This window comes from Pelophylax lessonae (assembly GCF_965119305.1).
Source record: "Pelophylax lessonae genome assembly, chromosome: 6".
Lineage (NCBI taxonomy): Eukaryota > Metazoa > Chordata > Amphibia > Anura > Ranidae > Pelophylax > Pelophylax lessonae.
In genome coordinates this window covers 7,036,323-7,048,871 of record NC_138773.1, presented here as the reverse complement: position 1 = coordinate 7,048,871, position 12,549 = coordinate 7,036,323, and the positions used below count along the sequence as shown (strand labels likewise).

General features: G+C 40.7%; 2 protein-coding genes across 2 annotated transcripts; one reads left to right on the top strand and one right to left on the bottom strand.

The window, feature by feature from the left end:
• Positions 1 to 506: 506 nt before the first annotated feature.
• LOC309558377 (olfactory receptor 5B12-like) lies at positions 507 to 1,451 on the top strand (the record flags this gene model as incomplete). The annotated part of the gene is made up of 1 exon (XM_082261453.1): positions 507 to 1,451. One exon carries the CDS (start codon positions 507 to 509, stop codon positions 1,449 to 1,451), a length of 945 nt encoding a protein of 314 aa, XP_082117579.1.
• Positions 1,452 to 11,356: 9,905 nt separating this feature from the next.
• On the bottom strand, positions 11,357 to 12,307 carry LOC309558376 (olfactory receptor 5B12-like; the record flags this gene model as incomplete). Its single annotated transcript, XM_082261452.1, has 1 exon — positions 11,357 to 12,307. One exon carries the CDS (start codon positions 12,305 to 12,307, stop codon positions 11,357 to 11,359), a length of 951 nt encoding a protein of 316 aa, XP_082117578.1.
• Positions 12,308 to 12,549: the final 242 nt, after the last annotated feature.

Genomic DNA, 12,549 nt, shown 5'->3' with positions numbered 1-12,549 from the left:
GGGTCATTGTATCCACTAGGGGGGGGGGGGATGAGCAGTTTTAGACAGCATTCAAGAAATACTGTAAATATTTAAATGACCAAAGTCATCTTTTTATTTCCCATTCTGCAGAAAAAACTCACCGAAATTATACGTTTCTTTATGTATTCTGCAGGAACTTTGATGTTTCAGCCAAAGTAAAAAGAATTATAACATTTGGCTCATTGTAATAAGAAACTGGCTTATGATTGCAGGATCACATTTTAATTTTTTTTTCTTTTTCTTTCTTCCCTTCTTTCTTTCTTTCTTCTACAGAAACTGTCTGATGTTTTCTGCTCCAAATTCTTTTTTTTTTTTTTTAAGGAATACATTTGATCATTTAGATTGTCCTAAAGTGCTACAATGATCTGAAAAGGTGACTTATTTATTGGTTTCTCTCATCATGATAAAGTAGAAATAAAAAAAATTATAAGAAAATGAATAAAAAAAATCAACGTAAATTAATATAAAAATATATATATATTGGGATGAGAAATCAGACAATTTTGAATGAACTTTTTCTCTCCGGACTGTCTGACTTTCCGGGTCTTCAACTCCCTCTCTTTCTCTTCTTCCTTCTCATCTACCTTCTGACATTAATCTGGAATTTGCTGATCATTGTCCTCATAGTCACCGACTCTCACCTCCATGTTCCTATGTATTTCTTCCTTGGGAACCTGGCCAGTTTGGACCTCTGTAGTTCCTCGGTCACCGTCCCACGAATGTTGTTTGACCTTCTCACCAAGAGAAGAAAGATTACCATACCAGCTTGTATAACCCAAGTCTTCTTCTTTATAATATTTGCCAGCTCTGAGATCTTTCTGTTGGCTGTCATGTCCTATGATCGATATACCGCCATTTGTCAGCCATTACATTACACACAGATCATGAGTTGGAAAGTCTGTGTACAGTTGGCATCAACTGTGTGGTGTCTTGGTATTACCTATTCTTTAGTTCACACACTTAATGCCTTAAATTTAACTTTCTGTAGATCAGAAATTATAGAAAGCTTCTTCTGTGACCTGTCACAGTTATTTCAAATCACCTGCAGTGACATCTACATCAATATTATGCTCGTATTTCTCTTGGGTGGCTTCCTTGGAGCTGGGTCTCTGATTCTGACCATCCTGCCCTATGTCTATATATTCAGAACTGTCCTGAAAATACAAGGTAAAGGTCAAAGAAGTAAAGTTTTCTCCACTTGTACCTCTCATCTGACAGCACTCTTTGTTTTTTATTTCTCTTCTATATTTAATTATTTTCGCCCAAATACCCATTTAGCTGCTGACAAAGTGGTGTCCGTCTTTTACTCCATAATTGTTCCTCTCCTCAATCCTCTGATATACAGTCTGAGAAACCAGGACATCAGAAAAGCATTTCTCAATTTTTTGAAAATCTTCCGTGCTCCAACCAAAATAAAGAATTTACATTAACAAAATCTTCTTTTCTAGAAATTAGAAAGACACGGAATACAGAAGTTTTATTTATTTATTTAACACAGAGCCTTTAATTCAAAAACAATCCAGCATACATAACCAATCAATATTATATGTCTGTAAAAGTCCTTGAATGAGCATATCACGGGAAACAATATGTAAGCCACTGTGATGAGGATTTGCATCCAAGCCAGAACATGCAGGTGTCAGTGAGGGTCCAGCCCATCCACCAAAGACATCAGCAGCCACTCAACTCATAATTGTGACCAAAAGGTCTAAAACGCTTTCCCATATACTGGGCAGCAACAGTAGTCCAAAGATCAATCGGTGGCACAGAAGATGGTCTCTCCCAGATTTATACAGTGCCGAAAATTTACATGGTGCTTTATATATTGAATAATCACATCAGTCCCCGTCCTCTAGGAACTTTCATTGTAAAGACCCTATCTTACATACATACATATACATACTAGGGCAACTTTAGTCAGGAGCCAACTAACCTACCAGTGTGTCTTTGGAGTGTGGGAGGAAGCCTGAGTATCCAGAGAAAACTTACACAGGCACAGAACATGAAAACTCTATTCAAGTAATATTATTGTTGGGATTCAAGCTGAGGATCTTAGCGTGCAAACCTCAAAGACACTGCATTGACATAAATATGTGCATTTGGAAGACTTCTCATCACGTTCTTTCCCAAGAACATAGCCTGAAGTGAGAGCTCATTTCTCTAAAGTGATAACAACAACTTACACAGCTGTCCCTGGAAGAGGAATTCCCATACAACGCATGTGAAGGTTTCTGCTTACTTCTTTTTCCATGATCAGTTATATCTTTTTGGATTTCCTTTTACCTTTTCTTTTTAGCACAATGATCGCTAAGAGTAATGCAAAGGGGAAATCTTACCTGTTGAGAAATTTTAGATGTTTCTTCAGTCAGAGCACAGGTATGGTAGACGTGGCCTGTTCTCCTTCAGGTCCTCTGAAGGAGGACATGGAGGAGTCAGCTGAATTATTTGAACACAGCGTCAGCCACTTGCTGCTTGAGGATGCACAGACATTACTTGATTCAGATGTTGGTTCTGAGGCAGGGCCATCTTTAATGCTGGAAAAGGAGTAGCTGCCCAGCGCCCAATAATTGTTGTTGGGCTCAAAGCAGATGTCCCATGCCCCGCACTGCCTGCAAATTGGGGTCCCATGATGCCACTGCAGAGCACAGTAACCTGGGGTTACTGTCAGAGGACAGTAACTTGGGGTTAAGGTTCAGAGGACCTCCTTAAGGTCCTCTGACCTTATAAAGAAGAATGTGTAGATGTGTGAAAGGGGTCATTTGTTTTTAGGTAATAATCATGAGACAAGCTATGTTGTCCTACTACCCAATGAATTTGTTATTAATAAAATATGGGACTTTCTGGAACTTCTTAGAAGTTTAGCCTTTTCATGGCTGTGGGTAAAACAAATCTAAATGTCTAAGCACAATTTTGCAACTTTGACATGTGTTAGTAAAACTGTACATATCATCACAGCTACTTTATGCATTCAGGACAAATTGGGCTTTCACTTGGTGGTAAATTGTAATAAATATCTCCTGTTTTTTTTTTTTTTTATTATCAAATGAATACTGGCCTAAAATAGTTTAAAAAAAAAAGGTTTTTAAATGTAGCTGTATATTTATGTTACTACCAGACCAACCCGAAATAAATTCTCCTTCTGACAATTGCAGCAATGCCCCATTTGTGTTTGTTATTTTTTTGTTTGTACCTGTAATACAGCCCAGAACCATGAAGAAAAGGAGAGGAAGAAAAGAAAGAAAGGAAAGATGTGTACCCCCAAACCCCCTCAAAAAATAGGCCTTTAGACAGTAACCCCCAAATGATATATAAGACTAGTACAACAATATTCATTACAAAGTACAAATATATATTTTTAATAAACATACAAGAGCATATACATGAGCTAATCCAAAGCAGGCTCACGGTAAGAGGATCCCTGTAGAATTAATACATATAATGACATCAAACAGAGATCATTTAGCAGATAGAAGAAGCCAACATGTTTCGCTGTAGAGCCATTCCGCTTCCTCAGGGCTTTAATGCCCCATATATTTCATCAATGTATTTAATATATACATACAAAGAAAAAAAAGGAAACATATAAACAATACACAGAAAAAATACACATGTATATGAACAAACGTGGAGAAGATACAGTGTGCCTATAAATCCAAAGGGAAAAAAAAAACACAACAAAACCAACTAAAGTAAGCCTGATAAGAGATAGTTGAATACCTATCATAAATATGGGGGGAAAAAAAAAGAAGAGCAAACATTGTTGGCTGTGTCCCAGCTAGGGGAAGGACCATAAAGAGTATGCATCCAATGCCTCAGGTTCCCACAAAAGGTGCTGCCTGGCTGGGAGAGTATCAAATCAACTCCTGATTGCAAGGGAGAAGGTCTGTTAACTCAAGCTGTTGATATACAAGAAATGGACAAAAAAAAAGGAATAAAAGAAAAGAAAACAAAAAGGGGAGGGGGGAAGGAAAGGGGGAGACAAGAAAGAAAGTTAAAAAAAATAGGGAAAGGGAAAAGTACAATACCATGTTAAAACACAGTTTTCAAAACTGTAAATAAAGCCAGTCCACCTAGCAATGGTATACAACAGACAAACTCTTACCAATGGCAGGCATAAGATATTATATGCACCTTAGCATGAGTGAAAAAATAAATAATAAACAGCCAGATCCAAGCATAAGGGAGGCCGAATCGCATGATGCCTGGGTCTCCCAAGACCCTCCTGAAAATGCCATACAACAAGCGGTTGCCCACAAAGGGGACCCCCTTTATATACCACCACAATGGGAGAAAAACAGGGGGTGGGTCCTCAATGGGATTGGTGGGGACTTTCTCAATTGATCTCAGATTCGTAACACCTGATGTTACCTGCACCCTTCTGCCACCAGGACATGCCTGGTCGCTGCAACACATCCCACGCACTACATCTAACTACATAGAGGAGTGATGACCGCCCCTATACAGATGGCGCCATACAGCCATAACACACCGGCGTCCCGGAGTGACGTCGGGTTCAGGGTCCCAGGCGGAAGCGACGTGGGATCACCTCCCATGGCCCCCCGGGCGGAAATTATGTCTACCATGGGCAGAAGAGGTACATCCATCGTTCCATCCTGCGTTCCATTGCGGCTTCCGGTCTAACCAGCCCCGTGGACTAGCTTCCTATGACATCACTTCCGGGCCGGAGGATGACCGGTTCAGTGAGGAATAGACGCTTTGACATGGATTGCAGACTGGTGCTTTTTTCAGTGTAAGTCACTACATTGTTTTACCGTGCAATAAATTTTTGGCTTAATACATATGGCGCCTGCCCTCTCTCTTATTGTTGCCAGCGGGATTTCCCGAGTTTTACCGCCAGTGCTGCCTGGTATTTGGCCATCTGGATAGTTCATAAAGAGGACTTATTGGACACCCCTTGTGCCTTTTTTGGTGGATCTCCCTTCCGGCCAGTAGCGCCCAACACCTATCTCTCTGGTTTAGACACTTTAATGAGGCTGGCATTAAATTCGTGAGTCTGTTGGTCGATAAAAAAGAAGCAGATTAACTGATATTGATCATGAAATGAGGGAATTAAAAGAGAAATTGACTCCCATAAGGGTACAGCAGAATTTACTTCCCTTTCTACTAATTTGCAGTAGTAATTCCGGAAATGTAATAATGGTGGAAAATGAAGGTGTTTATGGTATGGCAATTATTCTCTATTCTCTCTATTTCTTTAAAATAGATATTCTATTAAACATAGATTTCCATGAAAAATATTGGCTATCTGATCCACTTGCCGACCTCCCACAGTACATTTACATTATTACTTCAACGTTAAATACCGTTGTTATGGCAGTAGCTAGCTGCCATAACCCTGGTATTATTTTGTACTGTGGGCGATTCTGCATCCGATACAAGTGGTCCCACCCGCAAATTTGCCATGGAATCACATTTAGAGACGGTGGGAGAGGTGCTCTCCCACCAATTCCTGGTCATCTCCGAGCTTACCTGAGTCATCAGTAAGCCTTGAGCAGATCTGATCCCTCAGATGTCTGAGAAGGAAGTCAAGTGAGGGCAAGATAGCCCCCCACTTGCCTCTATGCCTCTATGGAGATTTTCAGTATCGTAATTTGTTGCCATTCCATGAACGTTCACAATTTTAACGCATTACATGTTTCGTATCTTCTGTATATCAGCGTAAAATCATCTTTCGCCTTACAGAAAAAAATTGGGCTAACTTTAGTGTTTTTTTTTTTTTTTAATTCATTAAAGTGTATTTTTCCCCCAAAAGAATTATGTTTGAAAGACCGTTGTACAAATACAGTGTGACAGAAAATATTTAAATGGCAGTTAATTCTACCGCATAAAAAATAAAATACATATAATTTTAAGCTTTCTTTAACCGCTTCTGGACCGGAAGATTTTCCCCCTTCATGACCAGGCCATTTTTTGTGATTCGGCAATGTGTTACTTTAACGGACAATTGCACAGTCGTGCGACACTGTGCCCAAAGAAAATTTATGTCGTTTTTTTTCCACAAACAGAGCTTTCTTTTGGTGGTATTTGATCACCTCTGCGATTTTTATTATTTGCGCTATAAACAAAAAAAAGCGACAATTCTGAAAAAACACACAGTATTTTTCACTTTCTGCTAGATAACATTCCCGAAAAAAAAAAAAAAAAAAACATTTAAAATCAAATTTTTTCATCATTTTAGGCCAATTTGTATTCTGCTACATATTTTTGGTAAAAACAAAAATCCCAATAAGCGTATTTTGTTTGGTTTGCACAAAAGTAATCACGTCTACAAACTAGGGGAAAGATTTATGTCATTTTTATTTATTTTTTTACTAGTAATGGCGGCAATCAGTGATTTTTAGCGGGACAGATCGGACCCCTAACTGACATTTTTGACACTTTTGGGGGGACCAGTGACATTACTACAGTAATAAGTGCTAAAAATATGCACTGTCACTGTAATAATGACACTGGCAGGGAAGGGGTTAACTCAGGAGTGATCAAAGGGTTAAGTGTCAGCCTAGGGGTGTGTTTTCTAACTGTATTGGGGAGGGACTTGTGAAATGAACACAGAGACCTGTGATTCTAAATAGGAGGATCACCGGCACTCATTTCAGGGAGAACATCGGTCAGCTGTGTTTAAACAGCAGACCATCGTTCTCTCTCAGCGGGGAGCGATCGCGGGTGCTCGGTGGGAATCGCGGCCGCTGACCCTGTGACCCATCCTCGCTGCCTAGTGGGGGTCGGCATGCACCTACGACGGTGTGCGCTAACCCCCAGGAGCGCTACCGCAAACCGCCGTACAGGTAAAGCGGTTTGCGCAGCCGAGCCAGCCTGCCACAGTATATCTGCAGCGGACGGTCGGCAAGTGGTTAAATAATAATTATATATTAAATAATGTTAAATAATAATTATATTCATGTAATTTATAGAGCCCAGCCTTTGGAAAATGACTCCAAAGATTGTACAGCAATTCATATACAGTACTGTGCAAAAGTTTTAGGCAGGTGTGAAAAATGCTCTAAATGAGGAATGCTTTCAGAAATGGAAGTGTTAATAGTTTATTTTTTATTATCAATTAACAAAATGGAAAGTAAATGAACAGAAAATAAATCCAAATCTAATCAGTATTTGGTGTGACCACCCTTTGCCTTTAAAACAGCATTTATTCGCCTAGGTAGACTTGCACACAGTTTTTGAAGGAATTCGGCAGGTCGGTTGTTCCGAATATCTTGGAGAACTAAGCACGGATCTTCTATGGATGTCGGCTGCCTCCAATCCTTCTGTCTCTTCATCCCAGACATACTCCATGATGGTGAAATCAGGACTCTGTGGGGGCCAAACCATCACTTCCAGGACCCCTTGTTCTTCTTTACACTGAAGATAGTTCATAATTATATTGGCTGTATGTTTGTGGTGGTCAGGGCTTTAAATATAGGTGCAGGAACTCAACCACGACCTCCTCAAAACCCCCTTCCCTCCCACACTCAACCTTTAAAGCTGCATCAAATAGTGATTGTGGTCATATTTTACTAACAGTGGGAGGCTCTTAAAGGGGCAATAAATACCAGGAGTGCATTGCATACAGAGTGCAGAGTTCAGGGGTGCGCTATGTGCAGAGTTCGAGGATGCATTATGTACAAAGTTCAGAGTTTAGGGGTGCGCTACACACAGAGTGCAGAGTTCATGGGTGCGTTACGTTCAGAGTTCAAGAATGCATTATGTACAGAGTGCAGAGTTCAGGGGTGCGCTACATGCAGAGTTCGAGGATGCATTATGTACAGAGTGCAGAGTTCAGGGGTGCGCTACGTGCAGAGTTCGAGGATGCAGTATGCACAGAGTGCAGGGTTCAGGGGTGTGCTACGTGCAGAGTTTGAGGATGCATTATGTACAGAGTGCAGGGTTCAGGGGTGCGCTACGTGCAGAGTTCAAGGATTCATTATGTACAGAGTGCAGAGTTCAGGGGTGCGCTACGTGCAGAGTTTGAGGATGCATTATGTACAGAGTTCAGAGTTCAGGGGTGCGCTACGTGCAGAGTTCGAGTATGCATTATATACAGAGTGCTGGGTTCAGGGGTGTGCTACGTGCAGAGTTTGAGGATGCATTATGTACAGAGTGCAGGGTTCAGGGGTGCGCTACGTGCAGAGTTCGAGGATGCATTATGTACAGAGTGCAGAGTTCAGGGGTGCGCTACGTGCAGAGTTCGAGGATGCATTATGTACAGAGTGCTGGGTTCAGGGGTTCGCTACGTGCAGAGTTCGAGGATGCATTATGTACAGAGTGCAGGGTTCAGGGGTGCGCTACGTGCAGAGTTTGAGGATGCATTATGTACAGAGTGCTGGGTTCAGGGGTGCGCTACGTGCAGAGTTCGAGGATGCATTATGTACAGAGTGCAGAGTTCAGGGGTGCGATAATAATACTAATTATTACTATGTTAACCCTTGAGTTTCCAATTTAGCCGGCTGGACAGAGACTATGGGAAGCAGTAATCCTTTTCCCAGGGATGGTGCAAATGATGAATGTCATAAGAATATGATCGAGGGGCTTTGTCTGGGAGACAAAGTAGCCTTTGATTCTTTTGGCCCAGACCCAAGTTGGGATATGACTTACATGAGGGGAAGAGGATTAAACTGGTTAGATGAAGCCCCCTGGTGGAAGGCAATGCCACCACCAGACAATATTACTAAGCCTAAATAGAGAAGAATATACAGCATGAAAACAACATTAACCCTTTAATGTATGGGTGCCTGGAACCGGAACCAGTGTATACAGTGTGTGTGGGCACTGGGTAAACTCTGCTCCACTGTGCCTGTCAAAGCCAATGTGTAATGCACCCTGGCTTAGACAAGCTCAGCAAAGCAGAGTTTACCCACACACACTGCATGCACTGGTATCAGTTCCAGGCACCCATACATGTACTGTTAGTGTAACCATTGATATTTTATTGGTTCATTATTCTTAATAAATGCTGCACAATGAGATTTTACTGTAAATCCTGTCTTCTGTTTGGATATCATATAAGTGAACTACCATCTAAAATGGAGGAAGATATTGAAGGTGATTTCCAAGGTGTTAAGAGGCTTTGAGGGCAAAAAGCGCAAATTAACCTACCTGTAAAAAGGGGTCTAACATCTCTGGTGAGTGTGCATCCACACCTTTTGAGTACAAGTGCTGAAGATGTGGACTAATAGAAGAGTCACTGTGAAGAATCTCGGGTGTTGGGATAATTATCACATTGGGCTTTTCTTATATACAGTAGCCCACAAAAGTGAGTACACCCCTTACATTTTTGTAAATATTTTATTATATCTTTTCATGTGACAACACTGAAGAAATGAGACTTTGCTACAATGTAAAGTAGTGAGTGTACAGCTTGTATAACAGTGTAAATTTACTGTCCCCTCAAAATAACTCAACACACAGCCATTAATGTCTAAACTGCTGGCAACAAAAGTTAGTACACGCCTAAGTGAAAATGTCAAAATTGAGCCCAATTAGCCATTTTCCCTCCCCGGTGTCATGTGACTCATTAGTGTTACAAGGTCTCAGGTGTGAATAAGGAACAGGTGTGGTAACTTTTTTTTACCGCTCTCACTCTCTCATACTGGTCACTGGAAGTTCAACATGGCACCTCATGACAAAGAACTCTGAGGATCTAAAAAAGAATTGTTGCTCTACATGAAGATGGCCTAGGCTATAAGAAGATTGACAAGACCCTGAAACTGAGCTGCAGCACGGTGGCCAAGACCATACAGCGGTTTAACAGGACAGGTTCCACTCAGAACAGGCTTCACCATGGTGCATGTGCTCAGCGTCCTATCCAGAGATTTTCTTTGGGAAATAGACGTATGAGTGCTGCCAGCATTGCTGCAGAGGTTGAAGGGGTGGGGGGTCAGCCGGTCAGTGCTCAGACCATACGCCGCACACTGCATCAAATTGGTCTGCATGGCTGTCATCCCAGAAGAAAGCCTCTTCTAAAGATGATGCACAAGAAAGCCTGCAAACAGTTTGCTGAAGACAAGCAGACTAAGGACATGGATTACTGGAACCATGTCCTGTGGTCTGATGAGATAAACTTATTTGGTTCATATGGTATCAAGCGTGTGTGGCAGCAACCAGGTAAGGAGTACAAGAACATGTTTGTCTTGTCTACAGTCAAGCATGGTGGTGGGAGTGTCATGGTCTGGGGCTGCATGAGTGCTGCCGGCACTGGAGAGCTACAGTTCATTGAGGGAACCATGAATTCCAAAATTTACTGTGACATACTGAAGCAGAGCATGATCCCCTCCCTTCGGAGACTGGGGAGCAGGACAGTAGTCCAACATGATAGACCCCAAACACACCCCCAAGATGACCACTGCCTTGCTAAAGAAGCTGAGGGTAAAGGTGATGGACTGGCCAAGCATGTCTCCAGACCTAAACCCTACTGAGCATTTGTGGGGCATCCTCAAATGGAAGGTGGAGGAGCGCAAGGTCTCTAACATCCACCAGCTCTGTGATGTCACCACGGAGGAGTGGAAGAGGACTCCAGTGGCAAGCTCTGGTGAACTCCATGACCAAAAGGGTTAAGGCAGTTCTGGTAAATAATGGTGGCCACACAAAATATTGACAATTTGGGCCCAATTTGGACATTTTCACCTTTCACTGTACTCACATTTGTTGCCAGCGGTTTAGACATTAATGGCTGTGTGTTGAGTTATTTTGAGGGGACAGTAAATTTACACTGTTATACAAGCTGTACACTCACTACTTTACATTGTAGCAAAGTGTCATTTCTTCAGTGTTGTTACATGAAATGACATAATAAAATATTTTCCAAAAATGAGGGGTGTACTCATTTTTCTTATATACTGTATATTTCCTAGTTATTTTTTTTTTTTTTTTGCTAAACCTTTATGTAACAGAGATATACAGTTAGGTCCATGAATAGTTGAAGACAGTTACGATTTTAGTTGTTTTCAGGTATTTACCAAAACATATTCAAGCTATAGTTATATAATGGATGTGGGCTGAAAGTGCACACTCTCGGGTTTCATTTATGGGTATGTACATCCAAATCAGAGGAAGGGTTTTTTTATTATTATTATTATTACACAGGATTTATATAGCGCCAACAGTTTGTGCAGCGCTTTACAATGTGAGGGGAGACAAAAGAGTTACAAAACAGGAGGAACTAGAGGGCCCTGCTCGTTAGAGCTTACAATTTTTTACACTGTCTATTTTATATATCAATTTATTTCAGCAATGCTACCAAATCTATTTCATTTATTCATAAAACAAACAGCTCTCTAATTTATTTTCTATAAAAACCATAAAAAACTGCAGTATTTTGGAATTAATATTTTTTAGATGAATTCATTGTATAGACAAACTTCCTTAAAACATTTTGGAATGTCATTCTGAAGTCCTGGTTCCTTAGGCTGTAAATTAGAGGATTGAGGAGCGGAACAATGACTGGGAAAAAGACGGGAGCCACTTTGGCACCAAGAACATGATGACTAGCACTTGGCTGAAAATAATTTAAAAAAGCAGAGCCATAAAACATAGAGACCACTGTCAGATGAGAGGTGCAAGTAGAAAAAACTTTACTTCTATTGCCCTTAACTTTCATTTGAAGTGCAGCTTTAAATATAAAGACATAGGACAGGAAGGTCATTATTAGACACCCAACTCCAACGGAGCCACCTACCACAAAGATGAGCAGAATGTTGATGAAGGTGTCACTGCAGGAGATCAAAAACAACTGGGGAAGGTCACAGAAGAAACCTTCTATAATGTTTGAACCACAAAATGTTAATTTTAAGACATAAAATGTATGAATGAAAGCACTGAAAAAACCGAGACACCACACAAGATACATCAACAGTACACAGACTCTCCAACTCATGATCTGTATGTAATGTAATGGCTGACAAATGGCGGTATATCGGTCATAGGACATGACTGCCAGAAGAAGAGAATCAGAGATGCCAAAAACTACAAAGAAGAAGAGTTGGGTCATACAAGCTGTCATGGCAATCTTCCTCCTCTCCGTATGAAGGTCAAATAACATTCGTGGGACGGTGACTGAGGAAAAACAGAGGTCCAAACTGGCCAGGTTCCCAAGGAAGAAATACATAGGAACATGGAGGTGAGAGTCGGTGACTATGAGGGCAATGATCAGCAAATTCCAGATTAATGTCAGAAGGTAGATGAGAAGGAAGAAGAGAAAGAGAGGAAGTTGAAGAGCCGGAAGGTCAGACAGTCCGGAGAGAAATAATTCCTTCACAATTGTCTGATTTCTCATTACTATATTTTTGCCTCTTTATATTTAATATATATAAAATATTCTGGTAATTGTTTGTTTTATTGTCAACAATTTGCTTCAGCTCACAGAATTACTTGATTTAAAAAAAAAATGGTATTAAATATTAAAATTATTAAGAGATTTGGCTTGTGTAGCTTATTGAATATTCTATCCTGATACCAGAATGCCAGGTGATTTGAGTTTTGGATGGGACATTTATTTGTTCATTAATCTGTTATAAC